The following is a 26,121-nucleotide window of genomic DNA, read 5'->3' on the forward strand; positions in this document are numbered from 1 at the left end:
AAACATCCCATAATGCATGCATGATTATTCGAAAGTCGCAAGCAGAAGCAAACATTTCAAAAGATTCTATTACAATATAGGATTAAGATTTGGAGGTGCAATATTTCATTAAGTTCTTCAAACTTCAACTGTAAAACTAAAGTTCTTGAATATGAATGAATACATTTTGTTCTTTCAAACATTCCTTTACAATTTAGCCCAAGTTTGATAATATTTTGGTGTCAGATGTGCCAACAGTATTAGGGCAAACTAATCTTCTCTCAGTTGTTCCAGTAATACAACTAAATTGTTTTTTGTGCTCAGAGCTTTAAGGCAGATGTTTTGTCATATCCAAAGCCTATATTAACTTATTGATCAATTCTATTAGTAATGAAATTACTCATTTAACATGTGGCTTCAATATATACTTCTTTTAATTCAAATCTCATTCAAAATTTTACATTGTCACTCTAGATGAATTATTAGAACCTATAGACATCACCTCTAACAAATCTTTTTATTCATATCGGTATTGAACAATTTATAAACTGACACTACTACAGAGAAACCAGTAGTACTATTATATCAATCCATTACTAACCAGTTTTCCAATTGGAACTTGTTTAAACACATCAGTTTAAGATTAAATATTTATTTTCTCAAGCTTCAGATTAATTTCAGATCTGCAGACTAACCCCCTCATGCTTCCAATAACTATTGTGAGAATTTTTTTTAAAAAGAGGTCAGCTTCATCAGAAAGAAATTATCACTCACAGTTCTGAACATATAGCTAAACAAAACAAAACAAAAATCTGTTTTTACAGTGGGAAAGATTGTCCCTGGTGGAACTAGAATTCAAGTATTTTCAGTCATGTGTGTATGGGGAATTTTTTTACCTATATGTGTTTACATTCACTGAAAATTCAACTGTCATAGTTTAACTAGAACAATATAAATAACCAAGACCTAGCATATTCATAGTGCCAGCTACAAGATTTAGAAGAAAGTTAGACATTCCTATTATAGCAGTTGTATACCAATGCACTAAACCTCATAAATTAAAGAATATTAATGTATACACTAATATAACATTTAATTAAGTACATTTACAAATGGAATGTTTGTTGACCCTCTATGCTAACTACCATATACTCTCTGTAGTAGAACATCTATTTAGTCCCTCATAGTAAATGAATCTGCAGTGTTATCATAACAACAATCTTTCAAACATCTCAAGCCATTACATTTGTTTTAATATTAATTTTGCACGGCAAGCAGATTCTATTTGATACCAAGGCCTATACCATCTTCAGTGCTATGGTTATACCTAGCATTTGATGCCCAATAAAACATTCCACTCAAATATCAACCTTTTTGTTTTTTTCCGCATATGTCAAGAACTAAAATACATATGTCAACTATAGAACACAGGCCACTATGTACCATTTGTTAACTGATCACGTGACAAAAGAACATGGTATATAATTTTTCATCAGAATTCACTACTCATAAAGCAGAGACTACTGATTCAATCCAGTGACTTACTATACAATTATTAATACTGATGCTGCACCAATGTGTATTTCTCTTCTTTCAGATAATTTCATCATTTTAAGAAACATAGTGACTTTGAATAAACATTTAGGGTGAATATACGTATATGTACAGCAAAGTTGTATTTTAAAAAGGTACCTCTGCTTAAAGAAACTTTTACATTGGATAATCAAGCTTAATAGGATTAAAATCCTAACATTTGAAATATTTACATCATGAATTACTTTATTCATCTATAACATAGTTTAAGAAAACATCCTAAACTTCCAGTGTAAGAAAACTGATAAGACTATTAGTCGTAAGCAATATAAAGAAGCATCCCTAAAGCAAAATGCACACTGCACAGTCACAAGGTAGAATAAATATATATTTCAATTAGAATTAGCTCATGGTTGTGTAGTACTGCTCATTTTCAACTCTGCACATTGGCCACACCCACTATTATCTTTTAATATATCCTCACAAAACACAAATGTGTACTTCATAAAAATATTCACACTATGAAGAGTCCATATTGAATGCTGTCAGAATACTGAAGAAGCATTTCTCCTCTTAGATTTGCATCTAAAGATTAATTAATCCATTCTAATTTTCTGGTTGGTCATTCTATAAATGATGCTGTCATAGCCTGGATCCATATTCCACAGATTGTAGGAGATAACAATCACAGCTATGGCCAGTCCAAGCATGATCCAGAAAATTATATTGAAGACAACAGCATAGTTAAAGTTGTATGCATATCCTATGTTATACGGATTTTCAGGCTTGCTCTATAACAAGGAGAGAACAAAAGAATGAGTAAATATACACAAGGAATATTCTATTAGGTTAACTGTAAAACAACGTGCAATTTATTCAGTGTAAATTTGTTCCTATTAAGTTATTGAGTATCAGTTGGAAGAATCTTCATCTTAATCCAAATTAGGAATCTACTAAGTAATCCCTGACCAGTAGCTATCTAGCACCCATATGAAAATTTTCAAGGAGGAAGTCTTGATTGTTTGAGCGGATAGGAGCTTTTACCCTTAAGGAATGCATTCTAATGTTCAGCCTTAATCTAATTTCTTTTAATGTCAACCTTTTGGTCGTTGTCCTGCCTCTTTAAGAGAGAACAGGCTGCCCTTCATATAATGGACAGCCTCATAGCCATATCACAGTCATATCTCCATTACCATTTGAAAGTGTAATCCACCCACTTCCTCATGTGGCCTAGTTTCCAGACCCCTCAATATCCCCTAAATCTGCTCCAATTTTTTCAGGCCCTTTTACAAAAAACAAGCTGCCCCTCAATAGACACAGACAAATGTCTGGTCTAAACAGCACAGAAATGTTATTTCCTCCTGTGATCTGGGTGCAACGTTTCTATAAATGCAGCCCGAGACAGCATCGGCCTTTTAGCAATTGCAGCACATTGCTTATTCATACTCAACTGGTGGACCACCAGGACTCCTAGCTCTTTCTCACGTGCACTGCTAAGTGACGATGTTCCAAGGCATCTGATTGTTTTTCCTACCCAGATTCAGGCTTTATGCAGTTATTTACCACTGTGGAACACCGATCTGTTGGATTTAGCTCAGTGCTCAGGCCTATTTTCAACATAAAAAACCCCCCGAACAATCTTTACATGCCAGGGCAATTCATGGAATTAAGGGAATGTTTCACCTAATGAAAAATTCCAACAAAAAGTTTGGAAAATAACAGATACATTTGTATATTTTATAGGTTCATCAGTAATCTGTGGTTTTCCATTATTTTTAAATTTGCTTTAAACTTTACAGAAGTTATTTGGAAATCTAGCGACAAAGAATTTCAGTAAATCAAATGGATGTTTTCCCAATTTCTGAGGCTCAAAGAAAAATGCTGTAGGTTATTATGTCAAATCATTAAGTCACAAAAATGGTATAATATACCAAATAGAAATGACAGACAAATTGAATAATTATTCAACTCTTGCATTATTTTACTCTGAGACTCAAGTGGCTATACTCAAATGCATTTACAACTACTGTTTTTTATTCCAAGACATATACCGAGGGGCTAAAAAAATAAAAAATAAAGCACAAAATAAACAGGCTATCATGAATACTCTGCATTTTTCTGTTTAGTTATTCCACTGAAATGCATGAAATTTTCAAATAAAGATTTACTATCCAACTATCAAAAGAAATGCAAAAGTTTGTATAACCTCTGAGGATTGTAGAATAGATCTGGATTTTCTCACAAAGGGAGTATCAAAAGTCTTCACAGTCACCACTTCTACCACTGCATTCCCACTATAGATATTGTACATCTCATCTGCAAACTGAAAGAGCCCAAAATTCAGAATTTGACAGCTAAAATTAGATACAAATGAGAAAAGGCACACAACTCAAATATTATAATAGAAAGAGTTGGAAGGGATCTTGGAGGTCACAAATAGGCATGCATTTGGATTGCTGCTGCATAGCCCAGGGACACATGGCCTGCTCTCCTTCCACAACATGAAGTTCACAGAGCTTCAGAAGGTAAGTGTGGAACATGATGGATATGTGGGGAGTAGGCCCAATGCAGGATTCCAGCAGGGTGGGATGCGGGGAGACAGGTGGGAGGGCCCTGCAGCAACCTTGTGGTAGATCATAAGGGCGAACGACCGTAGGTCTGCTGTAGTAACTTTGAAATGTAGCCTTTTTTGGGGGGGGAGAGGGATCTCTCATAATTTCAATGTTTGTTAAACATATAAACACTGTATATATGACTAAAGAATGAATTAAGACTATATCTTTATCAACAATAAAGCACTGCATAATCTATTCAGACCTGTTTCTGTAAGTTAAGAAAAAGTTACATTATTTAGCAGCATTTTTGTTCTACTAACCTTTTGCAGAGAGTCTGCAAGAATCTGAGAAGCATCCTTGAACTGCTGTGAATCTTCCCCATACCTTTTACCTATTTCTTCCAATCCAGAAAGCTCTAGAGAATATAGATCTGGTGAATGGTCCTTGGCCAGATGTTTGTGTCTAGCAAGCTTGGAAAGCGATATAGGTAAAAATCATTAACAGGATGCCAAAGTAAAAAGTAGACATTTCAATTTTAGAAAGCAACATTTTCTTTTAAACTATTTTAGGGATTTTTTTCCTAGAATCTGTATCATATAGATGCATCTACATGGGGTGGAAGTTAATGTTAATGGTTGGTGTTAATGACAGGTGCACTGGTACAACATAAGCCGTGATCTTTTAGTATAGCTTCCAGAGACAAGAGATAGATTTCTTCGCAGCTGAAAGCAGCTTGCAACATTCCCTGCTGGCTTTCCCACTGACTTTCTGGGAAATACAGTAAAGAATATTGCAAATGGAATCACATGTTCACAGGGCGCTTGGCAACCGGTCATAAGCACAGGTTACTAAACACCTAGATCAGGGGTATCAAACTCAATTTCATTGAGGGCTGCATCAGCATTGCAGTTGCCCTTGGGGGGGGCAGGTGGGTGTGGCCAAGGTGGGTGCAACCTACTGGGTGGGCGTGGACAGAGTGAGTGTGGCCTATTGGGTGGGCATGGCCAGCTCTACATTGTTTGTGTCAAGGGTGCCTGTGGGGGCCTGGGCAGGAGTGGGACAGATCTGAATGTGTTTCAGCATAGTTGGCCACCACAAAATTGTACATTGGTTCCCGGCCGGACTGGGCCAAGGCCAAGGCAGCAGGGGCTGTTCCCTCACTGTTTCCAGGATGGCTTCACGGGCCATATGAAACCACTTCGCGGACCGCATCTGGCCCCCGGGCCTTGTGTTTGACATGTCTGACCTAAATCATGATCACATCACTGTGGGAGAGAGGTGGGTACATTTGGCATGTCAGAAGTGCTTTACAGGACATAAAGCACCCTTTCTCATGTGGTCATTCAGACCATCATTTAGGGAATGATCATAAGTCAAAGATACCTTTATATACAAAAGGGGCAGAGCTAGAATCATGGTGGCACGACATTCCATTTTACTGAAAGTGCTGGCACACGTTGAAACTTTTACTCCCATATTCCGCTTTTCCAGGAATTTATCAAGAAGTCCACTTTAGCCAGTAAACTATATCTTCTCTGTCCATTCTAATTTAAGATGTTCTAAACCAGCTAAAGAATTACATAATCAGAAAAATAATATGGTGGTCCTAGCACTGTGCCATGAACAAAAGTGAAGAATTTTTACATCTAGGTTCTGACAATAGATCTACCAGTTGTCACCTACATAGTAGAATACTGTTTGCAGAATTTGCTTACCAAGCATGTGATGTCATGCAAAACTTGCAATTCTGATAGGAGGAGGAGATCAACCTATGAAATAAACATGTATACATAAAAACAAACACGCATACAGAAAGGTGAATTGAAAAAGCATTTCAATTTATAATACTCAAAATCAATTCTGATATTGGGTAGCGCATGCCATCCATACATTACCCATACATTCTCTTAACAAACAAATCACTTAATGTAAAACTGAAATAAACTAATATATACTTCATGTCCTGAAACAGATCTTACCTAGAATATAGATTTGACAAAACGGGACTGCATAATATGCATAACATCAATTTAAAATCATTGTCAAGCAAGACAATTTGAATGAGTCTTGCCTTACCTCATTGTTTCTGCTTAATGAGTTGAGAGGAAGGGAAGCAAGAATGGAATTATCCTGGAAAAGTCTATTCCGAAGCTGCCGCAGTGTGACAGAAAGATCTTCGAATACAGAATTTGCTTTTCCCACCATATAAACTCTCTGAAAGAACCATCATTGTGCATTATAATATTGCATTGTTATAAGAGTCTTCAACTAACTCTTTCCCAATATTGAAACTTCTAAGAAAAATCTCTACTTAGAAGCATGCACAGGACATAATTTAATTTTTGATGCTTTTGTAAAAAAAAAATAATGGAACTTACTTCTTCACTAGGAGCTAGTTGGACAACTACTGGCGTTTCTTCAGAAAATAAAGTATGTATTGCATTTGCAACCCCATCCAGGCTGAAGGGAACTGCCTAAAATAAAAGGAAAACTAGTAAATTGAAATTGAAATCTATAAAAAAACAGGAAAATAACAACTTTCAGCGTATATTATTGCTTCTGTATTGTCCCAAGGAAAACAAAAATCAACATGAAATATATTTATGAAGACTTTTAATTGCATGTAAGTACTAGCTTTCTGCAAAATAAAGAAACGTAGTTCTAAAATATAATGGGTTACATTAAACACTAGAATGCATGAAGTTGTAATTATCTGAAGTAAGGAGAGTAAATATTAGTTATATTTTCATTAGGGCTATTTTAGGATCTTTTTATTAAGATTACCCAAACATTTCTTTCATAGGAAATAATGAAAATTTCAGAATCTTCAAGCAACTTATTTTGATGAAACTGAAGAACTAGTAATGAGAAATAATGCATATTCAAATAAGGTAAAAAAAAAATAAGGTGTACTAACATTCAGATTAAAGTGGATACAAATTATAGAAAAATCATGCCCAAATGACATAAGCCAGTGTTTTTATGAAGCATTACTTTCTAATGGTAAATGGATCTTTCCATTTAAGAGGTAATTATTGTTCTATAATCTAAAAATACCAATTTTAAAGGAAGAAACTGAAACTTTACTCAAACAAAAATCTATTATTTAAATCTCCTGTCTAGCTTTTTTCTTTTGATTTATTGCTGTGTTAGACAACAGAGAACTTTCCAAATGTTCTGAACTAATGTTCTTATCTCCCACCATTGAGTAAGTTTGCTGAGGTTTCTGAAAACTGCAAAGCATCTGGAGGGCCCTAGGTTGTCTAACCTCAATTTATTATATTTCCATGTGTCAGTTTGATTTTTTACTTCAGTATATATTCCTATATTCCTCCCAGGACACAAATAGTTTATTCAATTGGGAAGAAAAAGAAAGCAAAAATATTTGTTATTAAGATCAAGAAAAAAAATCCTTTTTGCTACAGCTGATGATATAAAAAGGGAAAAGTTCTTAACATCATTTCCATACAGAGCTTCTAGAAAAAACTGCTGTATAAATGTATTGAAATAAACACTGCAAATGTTCCAAGAAAAAAAAAGTCAGTATCTTCTATGTGACTACTAAAATTTACATTCTGTATCTGTACACCAACTCATAACAAAAGCATGCAGTCTCAAAGCCGTATTTCCCTGCTCTCCTATATGGAAGTTTCGCTACTAGTACAGACACTGGAATCTATAATATACTTACATTTTCAACTGGGTAAGATACTCCATTCTTAGGCATTGTTAGCTTGTCTATCCCCGTTACAGTAACAAGAACAGTAGCTCGCGGACGCCGAAAAAGATCACCTACTGCTAACCCAGGCCAAGAGAGATCCTGTAACAATGCAATTTTCCTTTTATAAAAGGTTTTATATTTTGTTAAAAATGTTTTATGTGAATTTATGTATAACTTAATATGAGGCATTAGAAAACGTATTAATGAATTCATGACGCTATTTAAATGAAAAGAACAGATGGAGTAGTATTCATCAATTCGTTATTTTGGACATAATTATAAATAAATGTATTGCCCAGACGGAACACAGATCTGCGACACTTTTTTTAAAATGGTAAGGAATACTGTGGCTGAACAGATATACAGTAATGAGTCACATACTTCCTCAATAGAGAAGCCCATGGACAAGGCTGCCACATCTGGGATCCGTTCTCCAGGAATTGGCCAATTTCCTTCTCGAAATATAACAGATTCAGGCGCTCTTAATACACTGAATTCATTGGCAGAAACAACTGAAATAAGAATACAATATGATAAAGTCATTTCCACAAATATATAAGGCAGTACAGGTAGTCCTCAACTTACAAACATTCGTTTAGTGACCATCTGAAGTTGCAACTGAAAAAAGTGATTTATGATTGTTTTTCACACTTACGACCATTGCAGCATCCCCATGATCATGTGATCAAAATTCGGCTGCTTCGCAACTGGTTCATATTTATGAAGGTTGCAGTGTCCTGAGGCCATTTGATCACCTTTTGCAACCTTCTGACAAACAAAGTCAATGGGGAAGCCAGATACACTTTAGAAGTGTGTTACTAACTTAACAACTATGGTACAGTGATTCATTTAATAACTGTGGCAATAAAGGTCACAAAATGGGGCAAAACTCAATTGTCTCACTTAGCAACATAAATTTTGAGCTCAATTGTGGTCATAAGTCAAGGACTACCTGTACATAAGTTCATTCAACTTAGGCTATGGGGGTAGATAGCACTTGAATACAGTGCCATTAAAAGAATAATGCCTACTGGAAAAAATGTATTTATTTTATATCTGTGTAGATGTAAACTGTTTGAGAGAACAATGACAATTGCTATTCCCACCTGGATTCCAAAGTGCTACTACAGCATTCTGATACAGGAAAAGACAAGATTTCTGGTTACAGTAAACATGTTATGATTTTAAATAATCTACACACAAGATGTTCCTGAAACCTGTACTAAAGTAACAGAATGCAAGCATATATGTAAATGTACTGAATGAACAGTTATCAGGCACTTCAGAAAAGCATCCATCGCTAAGTAATATAATTTATCTCAGATTTACTCTGAAGCATTTCCCTTGAGTACATTAGAAAATGCCATTGACCACAACCCTTTTAATCCTCTGCAAAGAGTACAAATGGGTTAGGATACACATAATATAGAGAATCTTGTAATATTTGCTCAAGAAGAAGTTTAATTTTCTATATTGGCAATTTAAAGGCTAATTTACACACTTCAGTGGGCAAGATTTGGCCCAAACCTCAGTTTTCTTGTTCCTGTTAACGTGCTGTGAAGGTAAAATGGATCCTCCTTCAGAATCATGTTTATTCCACACACAAACCTGCGGTTGATATAATTTAGTTCTTGTTATTTTGACCATGTTAACCTTGGAGGGAGGTCAAAATTACATCCAAGGCTGTATCTAAGCAGAATAGGTATTGACAATAAACACATAGGATTCTATAATACTAATTTACACCAACAGCACAGTATCAGTAAATATTAGCTAACTAGTATGTCATTTGAATTTGTAATGTAGGACAAAGGATCCATTTCAGAGTGTCCATAAAAAATTAGACAGTTTGCTATAATGATTAAGGCACTAGGCTAGAAACTGGGAGACCATGAGTTCCAGTCCCATCTTACCCTCTTTAAAAAAACCTTTGGTTTACTAAACTAGTTTAAGTGTTCAGAAAAGGTAATCACGGGTTATCCACATTTAATCTGTAAACTTAAAACATTGTGGTCCTCTAGCTTAATATAAACACAACTGATCCGGCAAACTTGATCCAACACAGAGAAACAACTGTATTTGCTTTCTGAGTTGTATCTTAATTCAGATTTTTTTAAAACTTGATTTTTGGGAAAAGTTACAATTTAAATCTTTATCAGTATTTATAATTTCAGAGTGCTATATATACCAGAATCAGTTTGATTTGATAGCTTTTAAAATGAGAGCCATCTCTCAATGGGTGGGTATTAATACAGGAATTTTTCCCTCAAGTTGTTTGCCCTCAAAACTGTAGCCACAGAAGCTGGGAAACAGATACAGAGTCTATGGCAGTGGTGGCGAACCTATGGCACGGGTGCCAGAGGTGGCACTCAGAGCCCTCTCTGTGGGCACGCACGCAGTCGCCCCAGTCCTAGGCCTTCAGCTGGGTTTTATAAAACCTTTTCGCTTTAGGCCTCCACTGTCATGTGCAAAAAAGAAAAAAAAGGTTCAATCAGTCAATTTCAACTTCTCGCGGGGAAAAAAAATCTTGTAAAGTTGGAATTGATTAATTGAACTTTCCCACCCAGTCTGCCATTACCACTGCAGCCAAGCCCAGCCAATGGGCCACGCTCACCCAATTGGCCATACCCAGCCAATGGGCACACCCACCTGGCACTCGACAATGCATAAGTGGGTTTGGGGTTGCAGTTTGGGCACTCAGTCTCTAAAAGGTTCGCCATCACTGGTCTATGGTTTCAAAGAAATGCATGAAGCAGCAGCAGCTAAGGGCAAAGCAACAGAATCTATTTTCATCTGAAACAAGTGAATAAAGTCACCAGAGTGACATACAGATCAGTTTATTGACAATAATTAAATCCAACGCTAAATCGGCCCAACAATTGCATAATGTAGAACAGGGGTAGTCAACCTTGGCTCTTTTATGACTCGTGGACTTCAACTCCCAGAATTCCTGAGCCAGCTGTGCTGGCTCAGGAATTCTGGGAGTTGAAGTCCACGAGTCATAAAAGAGCCAAGGTTGACTACCCCTGATGTAGAACCCCCTGCAAAGCAATCCCACTACTATTAACATCCCTTGACGCCATAACATGCCTGCTGCAGCCACCTTCCTCAGCCTGGCCTTACAGCAGGGGCCACAACTCCCATCATCCCCAGCCATCCACTCTGCAGATGGCAACAGCTCCTTCGATCTCCTTCGGCTACCGGCCTCCGAGTTTTCGCCACCAGTCCCCCTTCGGGTCTCTCCTTAAACACTCTGCGACGCTTCGAATTGCTGCAGCCCCGCCTCGCCTTCTTCTCACCGGTTCCCACGACTGACTGGACGCTCTCCGACCGCGCTCGCCCTCCCAGGCGGCTGACCTTTCCGCCTTTTAGCTTTCCCCCTTGCCCGGAGGGCGACTAGGGCGGGCTGAGCTTCGCGGGCCCGCCGCCTCCACCTTTCCTCGAGGCGCGCCTCCAGTTGCGATGAAAACAAGCTTGGAACCTTACCTGCCAGAAGCACCGAAGCGACCCACAGCGCTCCCAGCCGAGGCGCCATCACCCTTGTCGTCTAGCCCGACCGCCGCTCCGACCAGGGCCAAGAAAAAGCATCCGGCCCCCGGATGCAGAATGTCCCGCCTTCTGTCGTAATTGACCTCATCATCAACCACTCACAAATCTCGGATCATGAAGGAAGCGGAAAGAAGGCGTGGCCACTTTCTTGAACCGCAGGTCTGTGTCGCCGCTATCGGTGCCGAGGAAAACCCCGCCCATCGGAGCGATTTCAGGCTATCAGTGCGGAGGAGGGAGGAAATTTAGCTCGAGTGATTGGCCGCTTGGCCATTCACAATAAAGAAGGGAGGAGTCTTTCAGAAAAGCTCAATAAATTCCAATAAGACGCTGTTGGACCGTGAACTTCGCGGGTATCGACAGGAAGTACTGCAAGGATATGGGAGTAGGAAGGAAAAGCGGGACCAATGCAATCCAGTGACGAGGGCGGCTGCCAACCTAGAGCACCGGGCACTCTCCCAGAGCTCAATTGTTGCGAAGGACAGGCTGACAGAGCCGGAATATCTTTTGAGTCAAATTGACAAAGAACCTGGCCAATAATCAGGACAAGCCGCTGCAGCGGTCTTATTGAGTGTAGGGCTGGAGGAGAATAAAAAGAAGGGGAGCTGATGTTTGCACACAGCGATAACGCATATGAAAGGATTTTTTTAACCGGCCTTTGGCATATTTGCGAAGAAATATGAGTGAGAGCCAATTTGGGCTAGTGGTTAAAGCGGGTAGGCAACCTTGGCTCTTTTATGACTCGTGGACTTCAACTCCCAGAATTCCTGAGCCAGCATAGCTGGCTCAGGAATTCTGGGAGTTGAAGTCCACGAGTCATAAAAGAGTCAAGGTTGCCTACCCCCAGGCTAGAAACAGGGAGATCGTCCCGACTGAGGCAGGAAACCACCTGAATGATCTTTGGCCAGTCTCTCTCTCCCTCTCTCTCTCTATTTCTCTAATCTTGGGGGGGGGGGAGCGTGGGTATGTGAAGAGGGAGAATCACAGGGTTGAGCTAATTGGCCTCGCCTCATTTTTGCTCATTGCGATGCAGGTTGGGAGAGGCCATGATATGCACACCTGCGATAGGGAAGCCAGTTATAGGAGGGCAATTCGGAAATAAACCTCCGTTTGGCTATCGGTGACAGACACTCGCAGATGCACATTTTTATTGTACACATTTTGAAAACTACATTCCATTACTTTTCGACATAATCGCCATTCAAATTGAGACACTTGTCATAACATCTTACAAGGTTTGAAAGAACTTAGTAGTAGTAGCTTGGCGCCAAATCTGGGCTATAAGGAGGGTGATCAAAATCATCCCAACGGAACTGCTTCAAAAATTCTTGGGTGTGTCTAGCGGTGTGTGGGTGAGCATTATCTAGAACCAACATCACACCGGAAGTGGTGCCATAGAAAATCCAGCCAAATGTGAAGATGCCAAAGGAGTACTGCTAGTGAAGTTCATGGGGTGTGGTTCGACCATCAATTCAGAAGTCTACTGTGAAACATTACGAAAACTCAGACAAGCCATCCATAACAAACATTGGGGCATGCTGACTTCTCGTGTGGTGTTGCACCCCCCCCCCCTGCTCTTTGGGCTCTGGCAGGCGTTGCAGTTCTCATCCCAGCTGTGCGAGGCGGAGGTGGGGCTGCCCCTGGCTGTTTTTGGCCGTCCCAGGGGGGAGATTCTGCTGTTGCTGTTGCTGCTGCCGCTGTGCCACATCTGGGCCACCCCCCCATGCTGCCTCCCAGGCCAGCCGACATGCATGAAAATCCTGCACAAGCCAAGCCAGCGGCGAAGGTGGAGCTTGCAATGCAGCAGCAGGGCATGGCCCAGGCATGGCCCAGCAGCAGCAGTAAAGCAACAGCAGAATCCCTCCCTGGGATGGCCTTGCCGGCGCCAGCTACTGGCTGCATGCTGCACACTACCGGTATTTAACACTAAATACCCAGACCAGAGCTATTTCTTCAGGTAGTGGCTTCTTCTTGAACTCCCAGCATAAGGTTGCATCTGCTGCTACTGTTAACAGCCAGGCCACCTGCAATGGAAACCCAACCACTCAACCTGAGTGTTTTTCCCACTGCTGAGCTAAAGTGTAATCCCTCATCCTTGAATCAGCAGAAACTATTTTGCTGCCCCTATTTCCAATTCCTATTCTGCCACTACTGCATTTAATCTCAGTCACTGCCAGATGGTGTTTTCCTGACTAAGTGAGTACAGTGTGCGATAGGCAAAGCAATTGCCTAAATCCTCCAGCTTTGCTGCCTTCTCTCTTCAGGACATTTCCATCTTCTATGAAAAGCACCTGCTGATCACAGCACTGCAGCAGGATGGATGGGTATAACGCCAAGACTCTGTCAAATGTCTCTAGGCTGCTTTGTGTACTACTGTTCCAACATCTTATTCTGTCACGATACATTATGTTTAATAAAGTGTTTTTAAAAACAAATAGGAATTACAAAAGAAATTAGGTCACTTGCAGTGTTTCCTATCACTAGTTCCTGATCTTATCTGCAAATCTGCTCAACTTCCACTTCATGTTATACAGTAGATTCTCGCAGCCTTTCCCAAACTAGTTTCCTATAAATATGTTAGAATACAATGTTATGAAGATGCAAATTGTCATCCTGAAGGCTTTATAACATGAAATGTATTTAATATAATTTGATTTTGCAAAAAGTATTTGATTAATGGTGCACAAATTTAACTTAGTTGTTGCAGGCCTATTCAAATCTGGAATTTTTCTGTTTTTTGCCATTTACTCAAAGCAAGCTTGCATGATCTTAAGGAAACCTAAGCTATATCAATCAAGGATATAATATTATCCATTTTCATTTTTACTCATAGTTCAAATGAAAGCTAAAATTATCTGAATTTCAAATTCTGCATCAGATGCCAATCAGCAGTTATTCTCTCTGTGTATATATTTAATGGTGCTATTAAAAAGCAACAGTCTGTGAAAATGGTTTATTTCCCCTTAAAAGAAAAGGTAGGGTTTTAAAAAGTAAAAGAAGGAATACGTAGTAATAGATTAAATTGATTAATGATTAGAACTCATAGAATCCTGCTTTGTCCCAGGCCATCAGCTTCTGCTAGTCATTAGTCCCAAGTTATACATCCATTCCCTTTCCCTTGCACAATCTCCTTCCTTAACATCCTGTTTAAATTACCTTATATTTTATAAAATAGTAAGGTAAACTGGTTATATTAGAGAAAATCACGGGGAAGAATGGAGAGCTCAGATGCCACCCTTATCAGTGGCTAGCCACACACAACACACCCCGTATCCATAAGGATTATCATGTGCTTCTTGATTCTGCATTGTCAAGCAGGCACAATAAATTTATAGAAGTAATTGTGAGGAATTTGGAAGCCACACATACAAAGTAGTTCTCAGTATGGCAATGCATATGAAATATTCCCTATGTCTCTATTAATCCTATAGTTCAAAAACTGGCCCTTTTCCTCACATTGTCACACACATTGTGTGTGTATATGTATCAATTTCATATAATACTTAAGATGTTAAAATCTTTAGCTGACTGTAGAATTCATTGAATAACCTTAGTTCAGTCTCTCTTTCTCAGACCCATCTATTTCACATGATTTCTAGGAAAGTCTTGAATTTTCTGAGGAAAGACAGGATATAAAGTCAATAAACAGATTTCTTGTTCAGTCCAGTTATTTTCCTTCTGATATTTCCTCTGGATGTTACATCTGAGTTGTTGTAGTAGTTGAGATTTAAGTTATATGGACAATGAACATCATCTTTGTTCCCCACTAGCATTATTTTTGCCCTCTTTATTAAGATTTGTTTGTTTGTTTGTTTTACATTCTGCTCTGAAAGGTCATCTAAGGCAAATTAATATGTAAAGAATGAGGATTGCATTGGGCACATGTTTTCCATCTTCAGGATCAAAATTTTCTAAGGTTGTAAAACTTCCTTCTCCTCTATGAAGTGAAAGATGGAAGCAGTGACACAGTTAGTTTCAAAGTAATGCTTTGAACCTGTGTAATTTTAGAATTCTGATGTTGGAAAGGGTGTGTATGTGTATCAATTTGTATATTCAACAAGGTAAAAGTGGAGAGTCAATAAACAAGATGTTAACAGTGCAAAATAAATGAGAGTAAATGTATACTGGACATTAAGACTTTCACAGATTTGTGCTTTTATGTCAGATCTTCCTGCCTAAGCAGATTAACCTTATTAAGAGAGAAAATATAGATAAAAGATTAAGTACAGGCTGGATTATTGTATTCAACAAAGAGTATTGCATACATATGTCTGGAAGCAAAAAGATTCAAAAATATGCATCTTTCTGAAATCTAAGGCTCAGAAAGGAAAAGGATATATTCGTATCAATTAAATTAAAGCCTTTGCTTTTAAAGAGCTATATCATTTCTTTACTTCCTAGGGTATTCGAAGGGATCTGTCTGCAAGATGGATTATATTGTATTTAGACCATTTTTATTGACTGCTCCTTCCGATGGGGAGATCATTTCCATCACTCCTCACAGGAGGTCCAGAAGGTTACCATGGTCAGTGGTATTGCACATAGCTCAGAGATATTATAGCATCAAAAGTGTGCACTCCCTGCATCCTAAACCTAATGGAAGTCATCAGCATAAGTGACCAAAGGAATTTCAGTCCTGTGCTAGGGGACTGAAATCCAGCTAAAAGGGGTCTAGACAATTTCTTCATCCCAAAACTCTTTGCAGTTTGGACCAAATTGTCCAAAACATTTCACACACGCACACACCCCATATTTGGCTCAGAACCTACTCTAGGCATTGACAGAACTTACTCTTGGGCATCTCCAAAGCTCAAAGTTACGTTTTAACTCCAAAAGGCCATAAACGTGGTGCCCATCTTGCCTCAGGAATAAGTTCTTACAAAGAAAGACAGTAGACACTGAGAACGCCCATTTCCATTCCCTCTGTTATCATACCTTCTGAGGAGAGGATCTTCAGTAGGTGCTATTTATTCGCCCAGTCTGTGAAAGTAGAATTTACTTGGGGTAGGCAGTCTCTAAATACTGACACTCTGAGCCATATATATGTAAAAGTTTATAAGTGACAACTAGTATCTGGAATTTCCTTCTGGAATAAACTGGTTACCAATGCAACTTCTATAACAACTTCTATAACAACAATTAGCAAACATTCATGGGATGATACCATGAATGTTAGCTAATTACACAGACTGCTGCATATTATTCCAGCGTTTCAGGGTGATCTTCAAAGGCATTCACTTGTACAATGAACTGCAGTAAACCAAGCATGAAGTGTTCTAAGTAAGGCTACAACTATGATCGATCAGGGAAAGATACTTTCCCATATGATTAAAAATACACAGAGCTACTAAATCAGCTCTTTTTGCCTAGTTTGTAGATCTTAAACAAGCCTTTGATTCCTTCTTTAAAGAAATTGCTCTATTGGTCAGCAAATTCTCAGTCAATGTATTTTAGCTTCATGTGATGGCATATGGCACGGTTTTGCTTCTTTCAATACTGTGAGGCTGAAAACATGGCATTCAAGGCAGTTGTATTTGTCACTACCTTTCCATGTTGATTTCAACTAGTGGCTTTGGCCATTTGCAGTTCCTTTGTCGCCCCTCTCCTGTCAATAACACTTTTCACCTTTTACCTCTATCTTCCAAAGAGTTACACACTTCACTAGCTATGAGAATGGTAAGTGTGATAGAGCAACCAACCTCTTCTCTGTCTGTGTCCCCATTGTTAGGAACTTTATCCATAGATAATGTTGCATGTTCCATCATGATGAAATGTTTTGAAAGGCTGATAAAGGATTTTATTGTATCCAGCTTCCCTCCTGTGACTCACTTCACTTTGCTTACCGTCCAAATCGCTCTACAGAAGATGCTATTTCCTCTGTTCTCCATCTGAGCTTGGCGCATTTAGAGGAAAGAAATATTAATTGCAAATGCTGTTTGTTCGGCATTAATTCAATCATTCCTCAGCATTCAGTAGACAAACTGGGCCTTTTAGGCTTTAATACTCCTTTGTGTAACTGGATTCTTGATTTTCTTACTAATAGGCCCCAGTATGGGCAAGTTGGGACTAATGTTTCTAACAACATTTTCTTGAGTGTAGGTTCTCCTCAGGGCTGTGTCCTACGTCCACTGTTGTTCGCCTTGTTGATCCATGACTGTTGTGGTAGGTTTGCTACCAACCATATTGTGAAGTATGCAGATGATACAACAGCAGTGGGCCTCATTCAGGATGATAATGATGGTGTTAACAGGGAGAGGGTAGAGGGTTTGATGGACTGATGTAATAAGAACAGCTTAGTTGTAAATGTTGAAGAAACAAAAGTGATCATCCTCAATTTCAGGAAAGGCAGGCACAGATATACACCTCTGTGTATTAATGTGATTACTGTGGAAGTGGTTAGTAGTATTAAGTTTCTGAGAGTGCAGCTATAGAATAGGTTAGCTTGGTCACTCAACAGTGAACCACTGAAGTAGTGGGCACAGCAACAACTGTATTTTCTGCGTCATTTGAGAAGAGCACATCTTCCTTTCCCTGTCCTTACCACATTCTATAGAGGAATGATTGAAAGCATCCTGTCATATTGCATTACTGTCTGGTTTGGAAGCTTCGGACAGGAAGGCTGTGCAAATAGTGGTGAGAACAGCAGAAAAGATTATTGGAAGTTCATTTCCTTCTATCCAGGATATGGCATATAAGTGCTGTTTAATCAGAGTCCATAGACTTTACACATCCTCTCCATAACCGGTTTTCATTGTTGCCTTCTGGGTGGAGGCTTTATGGTATCTGAAGCTAGATTCAGTAACAGCTTTGTTCCAGCTTTCAGTACAACTAGATTCAGTAACAGCTTTGTTCCATATAGTATCAACCTTGTTAACTCTCAAAACCCTTTTTTCTGCTACTGTATGTATTCAAAATGGACTGTGATTAATATAGATTTTGGTGTCATTTTTGTATAACTTGACATTTTTGGTGGTGCTGCTGTTATATTGTTATTGTTATCCTTGGGATGGTGACATTGTTTGGTGGCGCGTTCCTTCTTTTGAGTGGGGAATCAGAATTTCATTTTAATGTGTGCAGCTGTATATACAGGTAATTGACAATAAAGGTTATCCTGTCCTGTCCTGTCCTCTCCTGTCCTGTCCCGTCCCATCATCTTATCTTGTGTGATAGAGCAACCAAACTCTTCTGTGTCTATGGCCCCATTGTTAGGAACTTTATTCTAGATAATGTTGTGCACTGCTACATTACTATTTCAAAATGTTAAGAAAGGAGGTTGCCATTTACCTTTTCCTTATGTGTGTTTTTAAGACAATTCAGGCATTTAAAAGATGCAAACAATTAACATAAGGTTTTAAAATGGAAACTATTAGCACATTTAGCTGTGAATTACAGATTGATGTACATGCATAGAAATCCTAAAACAACCAATCAATATTGAAAAAAATCATAAACTGTTTATGCATAATATCTAATATTATATATCTATAATAAAATAAGCTTTAAGATATTTTATATATGTATGTGTTTACACACTTTGTATTATTGATGTGTGTGTGTCAGTGTATACATATATATACATCTTTTCTACAATATATAATACTATCATATATATTTATGTGATTTTATAGTATGTGATCATATGGATTTATATAAATAAGCAGACAAAAATACAAAAATGTGATGAGTCAGAATTGAAAGTTCTAGTACAACTAATGAAGCATATTGGGTAAAATGTTGGAGCATAACTAAGACATTTGGTTCAGATACCTTCTTGATACTGGAAATTGCTTGATGACTTTGGACCAATCATTTAATTTTGACTCTGTCCATTACCAGAATTTCTCTGTCCATTACCAGAATTTCTAATTTTGGGAGACTCTTTTCCAATTTTCCATAAAACTGCCCCAAAGGGTGGTGAGATCAAGAGAATGTCCTCTTCCAAAGTTCTTAATGGATTCACAGGGGGAAATTCTGTCTTTGAAAGAAACTTAGCCTAAGTTGCATTGGACTTTATCAATCATAAACAATATTTTTTCTTTTTGCAAGAGTATCAATGAAGTCTATTTTATAATGTACATGCAATCCTGATCCTGCTCTGCCATTGAAGATTTCCAATTTAGGGGAGATCAATAGGTACACTTGAGTGCATACTGGATATAATTTGGCTAGTTTTTAGAAAGTAAATATCAAGAGTCATTATGAACAGAGGACATGTGTCAATGGTTGGAAGCTTTGTCATAAATTATGTTTTTTTTATTTTGGAAGTAGTTGATTGGTCAACTACTTCAAAGATAAAAAAAACACCATGATTTTCCCTCTCATTTTCAGTTAATTGCCTGTAAAATGGAAACCATTAATACCAGTCAGCATTAATCAGAAATTAAAACAATAATCATCTGGTTTCAAATTCTGGCTTGCACTACTCAGAAATAGGAGATAATCCATATTTCACTAACAGTGATTAAGGAGAAGTGTTCTCTAGCTGTCTAAGAGTTGGTTTTCCTGCACAAAGATTGTGAGGTTTCTTATTTGTTTGTTTACCATTTTCTTCACTGTGAAATAGAAGTGGGGACAGTAGAAGGGAGCACTGACCAATTCAAAAAGAGAAACTGAGGGGGCACATCATGCTGTCTAGACTAGAGAATGTGTGTATGTAAGGAGGGAAAAGATAGTACAAATATTTCTGCATGCTACTATAATACCACATTGCTTGAATCAGGGTTGGCTGACTTTGCCACCATACCATGTTTTGAAGTTCCCCGTGGATTGTATTGAATCCATACTGATTGTGAACATAGCCTATCAAAATATAGTTCATTAAAGGTTTAGGCTTTTTGAAGTACACGCTGAATTCAATAATACAATATATCTTTTTTAAAAATTATCATACTGCATTGAAAATAGAATGGGAGAATGGGCTCTGATAGAAGCCGTGTACACTTTTATCCATTTTCAAGAATCAGAGGTAAATCTATAACGTTAGACAAGAAAATATAATATAATGGGAAACACAGAACATTTTCTGCAAAAAGAAAAAAAAAAGCTGCCCAGAGCAAGTGTCAATCTACCAGGCAAGAGTCTAATTACATACCTGCGTTTGACAAGCTCCTTGTTTTCTTTGCCCCAGAGGTGTGGGGTCAGCCATTTTGCAGATCTTATTTTACTCTGGCTACTGAACGTATCTTGCATAAAAAGAACAGAATGGCAGAAATTATTTGGGGCAAATTGTCTCCCTTGTCATCAAATGCATTAAACAAGGAAGCAAGTTTCTGATCTCAGTTATGCTAATCAAAAAAAAAAAAGCAATGGGTTATGCTAGGCAAAAAGTAGTTGTATTCTACAATGGAAGTTTGTGTTTGGTACCTGGTGGATCCTCTGCCAGGGCAGCAATTGGCCTCATCAAAGATAATATTGAATTGTGCCCATTTCTTGGCAATTCTATGGAGCAGGTCTTTCCATTTTTTTCAATCTTGCACAGCTTCTTTCAATTGTTTTATGAGCTGGTTAGTGTCAGCTTTGATGGTGTCCAGCCACCATAGTTTTTGGTGGCCTCGTTTCCTTTTACTGCTGACCATTCCGAGCATAATTGCCTTTTCCAGTGAGTTTGATCACATGATATGGCTGAAACAATAAGGTGGAATTTTGTGATTTTGCCTCCCAACAATATGTTTGATTTTATACACTCCAGTAATTGTTTGTTTGTCACCTTTGCTACCCAAGAAATGGCAGGAACCTTCTCCAACACTACAACTTGAACAAGTCTATTTTCTTTCTGTTTAGTTTTTTTCTTCATCCAACTTTCACAGGTATGTAACTATGGAAAACATGATAGTGCGGACTAATCTGCAATTAATTGCCAGGCTGATGTCCTTGCTTTTCCATATTCTATTCATACTCATAATTACTGTGTGGCCTAATGTGATTTGACACTTTATTTCTAGACTGCATTCACTCTATTGATCAATCTGTGATCCTAGGAAAGTGAATTCTTGTGTGCGTTCAATCTCTTCCCCATCAATTGTTGTTCATTTCCATTCCTTCTAGTCATCATGACCTTCATCTTTTTAATATTTAGGAAGAGGCCAAATTTCTCATTTTTTTCTTTAATCCACTTGATCAGATATTTCAGGCCTTCTTTGGTTTTGAGAGGACAGTTGTGTTGTCACATATTTGAAGATTGCTTATGTTCCTTCCTCTGTTCTTTACTCTGAATTATGATTTTTCAAATAGCATATTCCCCATGATTACTTCAGCATACAGCTTGAATAAGAAAAGTGAAAGAATGCAACCTTGCCACACTCCTTCCTCTATCTTGAACTAGTGTCTGCATATGGTGTTTGCACCGTGTCTGCATATGGTGTTTGCACCGTGGCTTCCTACTTGTGTACAGTAATTGCAGCAACTTGACCACATGTATTAGCAGCCCCAGGTCTTCTAGGGTTCTTCACAGCTTATTATGATTGACACAATCAAAGGCTTTTTTGTAGCAGATGCACATGTTCTTTTGATATTCTTGAGATTTTTTCATGATTCCAGCACAGATTTATAATATGGTAATGAGTGCCATGACCCCTTCTGAAGCCAGCTTGAACATCTGGTAAGTCCCTTTTGATGGTTGGTGCCAGACATTGTTGTATGATCTTAAGGAGAATCTTGCTAGTGTGAAGGATGAGGGTATTTGTGCGGTAATTGCAGTAATCCTAGGAATCATCCTTTTTTGGCAATGGAACAAATAGGGATTGTTTCCAATACTGTGGCTGTGTGTTCATTTCCCAAATTTTCTGGCAGAAAGCTGTGATGGTTGTAGGTGGTACAGACCTCAGCAATTCTGTGGGAATGGCATCAATACTGGGGTTATTTGGCAGTTGGTTCATTGGCCACATGACTTCTTTCTGAAGGATGGCTGGTTTTATTTCTGCTTCCCTTTCCTCATCATTCTGAGAAGGCTGGGCCTCATTGTTGCTGGCATACAGCCATTCTGTATATTTTCGCCATCTGTTCTTGACACCTTGTTGGTCAGACAGTTCTTTTCCTTGCTTGTTTTTGATGATGGTTTTATGAGCAGTAAATGGAATTTGAATCCTTTTGGCTTGTGCAAATACCTTCCTGGTGTGGCCCTTCATGCAGTTCTCTTTTAGCTGCTTGCAAAGCTGGTCACAATAAATGTCATGGTCTTTCCTTGCTACTCTTTGGAAATCTGCATTCAATTTCCTAGCTTCCTCCCATTTGCCTGCTGCTTTGGCTGCTTTTCCTTGCTTAGCTACTCTGATATTCTCATGTGAGAATCACTTATACTTTTTCTCTTGCTTCTCCTATGGACTGTCTCCAATTGCTATTTCAATAATGATTGATCAAATTTCTTGCCATAATACATCGGCTATCTTTTCAGCGGTGTCCAGCAACTCAAACCTCTTTTTCATCTCAATTGCATATGTGGAAGGGATTTTGGCATGGTCAACCCTCTTTAGTGGTGCTGTCTTTTTGATGTTGCATAATTTGATTCCGATCTTAGCCACCAACAATTTGTAATCTGAACTGCAATCGGCACCCAGATACATCTTGACAGTGAGGACTGAACTGGACTATCGGTGGCAGCGTAAGACCAAGTTGATCTGATTGCAGTGCAGTTTATTTTGTGAAGTCCAAGTATATAAGCAATGCTTGTGCTGTTTGAATCAATGCAATACAGAAATTATTATTTTTGTAACAAAATTAAATCAAAGACTATGCTGGAGAGGCCTTCATTATCACTAAGCCACATTCTTCCTTATGAGAATCCCCCTTGTTTGTCCACGAGGAAGACAGTGGTGACTGTGGAATCAAAAGTTCTTTTGCTGTGGCTTGAAAATAGGAAATGCATTCTAGTTGGCTTTGCATCAGTGGAAAGCATTCATAAATTTCAGTAAGAATTGGATTACATCCACAATTTATGTGGAACCTTAAAGTTATGGTTTATTATTAGAAATAGGGATTCCAGAGAACGTGGAGTCTTTTATAAATCCTTCTTTAAATCAAAATGCTAAAAAAAAGAAAACAGACACTACATACCTGCACAGCCAGAGGAAAGGATGAGAAAGACCATTCCATTAGGATACCACAGTTTATTTTCTAATACAACTCCCCCAATATATCTTTTTGACCACTTCTCACAGGGTAAGAAAAATAGGTGAACATGAGGAAACATCACAGTCATAGAAAAGAACTGCAACTGTTCTCATATAGTGCCCCTTTTTCTTACTACTTCTCTTTAGTAAAAAGAAAAAAAGAAAAGAATGAGAGGAAGTTAGTATCTGATAAAAGAATGAGGTGCCTTCCAATGTTGAATCATCGGTAGCATTTCACTAAATGTCATTTCTTCACTTTAATTATTGTGAAGGAACTAATTGTTATTGGGTTAATTTATAAGAAGGTAAAAATAAAATTAAAATATAGCAAATGGTCTTTGGTAACTGAAAGTAAGATGGCAGTTTAGAGATAGGAAACATAAGTAAATAAACTCTCCCAGGTCCTGCTCTGCCATTGTAGATGTCCAGTTTGGGGGAGATCAATAAGTACACTTGGTATTTTAAACAAGGTGCTAGAATTGCACTTGAAGAGCAGTGTCTATGGAGATTCTCAGTCATCTAGGTCATGGTTGTCCCAAAGTTGCTTTTTCAAAAGTTTGTTTTTCCTTGGATGAGAAGTGAAATGTCCTCAAGGAAAAACAAAGTCTGTTGCTTTGGAAAAAGCACCTTTGAAATTTGAAGATGAGGACAGCAAGCAGGTTAAAAACGTGGGCAGAGCCATTAAAAAATAACTTTGTTATTGATTTAAACTTTATCAAAATGTTTAAATAAATGATTGCTCTCCCTGCATTTAGTAATCGTTTCCTTCTGTCAAAGTAGAAATTGCAAGGGGAGTGGCTTTGGAGCTGGTGTAAGTTCTCTTTTGGGTAGATGAGTTGGCCAACTCAGAAAGCAGAAACTGAGCAGGCGGTGATGAGTAGCCGATTCAATAGTTCCTCAATTATTCCCCCCAATGCCTTCATCCATTCCTAACAGTTGAAGGACAGAATTGTGGGTGCAATACTGACACACATCCTGCTTCCTATAATTTGGCTTCTGCCCACGATTACCGAGTTCCCAAAGTATCCTCTCCTATTGCCTATGTGACCAGGGAGTTTTTGTATCTTTCACTTTAAGCTATAAAATATTTTCGGTCTCCTCAAAATAATTTCCCTGTTCTATATCAGGGACTACCTCTTAAATACTGGTGCAGGAAAAATAGGGAAACCTGAAATGCTTTTGAAAAATATGTATTAACAACAATGAATATGATTAGTCACTTTCTCTAGATTTTGACAGTGTTGGTGAGCTGGGCCCCTTAATGTCAGCGCCACTGGGATGAAGATGAAACCATTCCAGAGCTTCAGGTGATATAAGGGCAATGGTTGCTCTCTTTGACACGAGGAATGCTGAAGAAAGTACCAGCCAACTTTCTTTCTTTCCTTCCTTTCCTATGATTGATTGATTATATGCCATCAAGTTGTTTTTGACTCTTATGACCACACAGATAGATGTTCTCCATGACAAATGAATTTTCTCTATTCCTTTCCAAAAGGGCAATCTTTTTCAAACTTGCCAACTTTAAGATGTGTAGACTTCAACTCTCAGCATGCTGGCTGGGAGTAAAAGTCCACACATCTTAAAGTTGCTAAACTTTGAAATACACTGCGATAGGAAAATGAAATTTTTGTTGCTGATTGATTTGCAGCATTTCTTGGCAGGGTAATTGTTTTCCTACTTTTTTCAGCATTTCAGACTAGCAGAAGTGAAGACAATCATGGATTGCCTTCAAACCGCTTCTAAGAGTTTGGAAAGAGTAAATAGTGATGGCCTGTGGCGCACATGCCTGTATTATATGCTCATTAAGTAGGAAAATGTAAACAAGCAGTTAATGGTATGCTCAGTTCTTCTCCTTTTTCTAAAAACCTGCCCAGGGTTGCTTGATAAGTCAGATGGGTGGCATATAAATTTAATTACTAATAAATAAAAAAGTCTGGGTCCCTGATCACAGATTTGGAAAGGCAAAAGCAAATTTATCAAAGCTTCTGTACCATACCACACCATATATACCCTACCCCACCCTACCTGTAAAGTCCTGAGCAAAAATTAAGCACTTCTATTAAAATGACTGCCTCCTGAGATTCCAGCTAGCTTTGCCAATATATTTATTCAATATATTTGACAAGATTTGGTTTCAAGTTTTAGAAATTAATACTAGTTGGCAGTGACAGAGGAGCATATGGCAAAACATGATCATTCAGAGAAGAAAACAATATTTCAAGTAATCATTATAACACTGTTTGAAGCAAGCTATCATTAGAGTTAGGAACTCTGCAGCTTAGGTCATCCACTAGCTAGCACATCATTTTTGCCAAATATTCCTTATCAGAAGTTAGGTAGCTGTTTAACATGTTTGTAAACTATTTGCCAACAGAATCCAGCATATTCCTACCATAAACAAAAATAGTAAATAATACTCAGGAAAAAAGTGAAACAACAATAGCTTATCATTTTATAGAAAGGACCCGAGGCACATGTACAATTCACAAGCAGTATATGAATTTCTGCAAAATTGGAATGCAGTTTTTTAAAAACAAATTGTATTGTTTCATTTTCCAATTCTAATTCTGCGTATGGTTGGTTAGGGCAAACTACAGCCAAAGTTAAATTAATTTTAAACAAGAAATGTGGAACTTTGGGGGTATCCAGGCCCATACTTATTCCTGAAGAGACATGCTAAGGT

The 26,121-nt window shown here is 38.1% G+C and overlaps 1 protein-coding gene across 1 annotated transcript; it reads right to left on the bottom strand.

Annotated features, from left to right (window-relative positions):
* Positions 1 to 391: 391 nt before the first annotated feature.
* ATP6AP2 (ATPase H+ transporting accessory protein 2) lies at positions 392 to 11,394 on the bottom strand. The gene is made up of 9 exons (XM_015814908.2): positions 11,275 to 11,394; positions 8,170 to 8,300; positions 7,759 to 7,887; positions 6,446 to 6,541; positions 6,144 to 6,281; positions 5,783 to 5,836; positions 4,388 to 4,537; positions 3,719 to 3,835; positions 392 to 2,303 (listed from the first exon to the last, which is right to left on the bottom strand). The coding sequence occupies exons 1-9, from the start codon at positions 11,321 to 11,323 to the stop codon at positions 2,109 to 2,111; spliced, it is 1,059 nt and encodes a 352-aa protein (XP_015670394.1). The 5' UTR covers positions 11,324 to 11,394; the 3' UTR covers positions 392 to 2,108.
* Positions 11,395 to 26,121: the final 14,727 nt, after the last annotated feature.

Source organism: Protobothrops mucrosquamatus, unplaced genomic scaffold (genome assembly GCF_001527695.2).
Source record: "Protobothrops mucrosquamatus isolate PMUCROS unplaced genomic scaffold, P.Mucros_1.0 scaffold294, whole genome shotgun sequence".
Classification (NCBI taxonomy): domain Eukaryota; kingdom Metazoa; phylum Chordata; class Lepidosauria; order Squamata; family Viperidae; genus Protobothrops; species Protobothrops mucrosquamatus.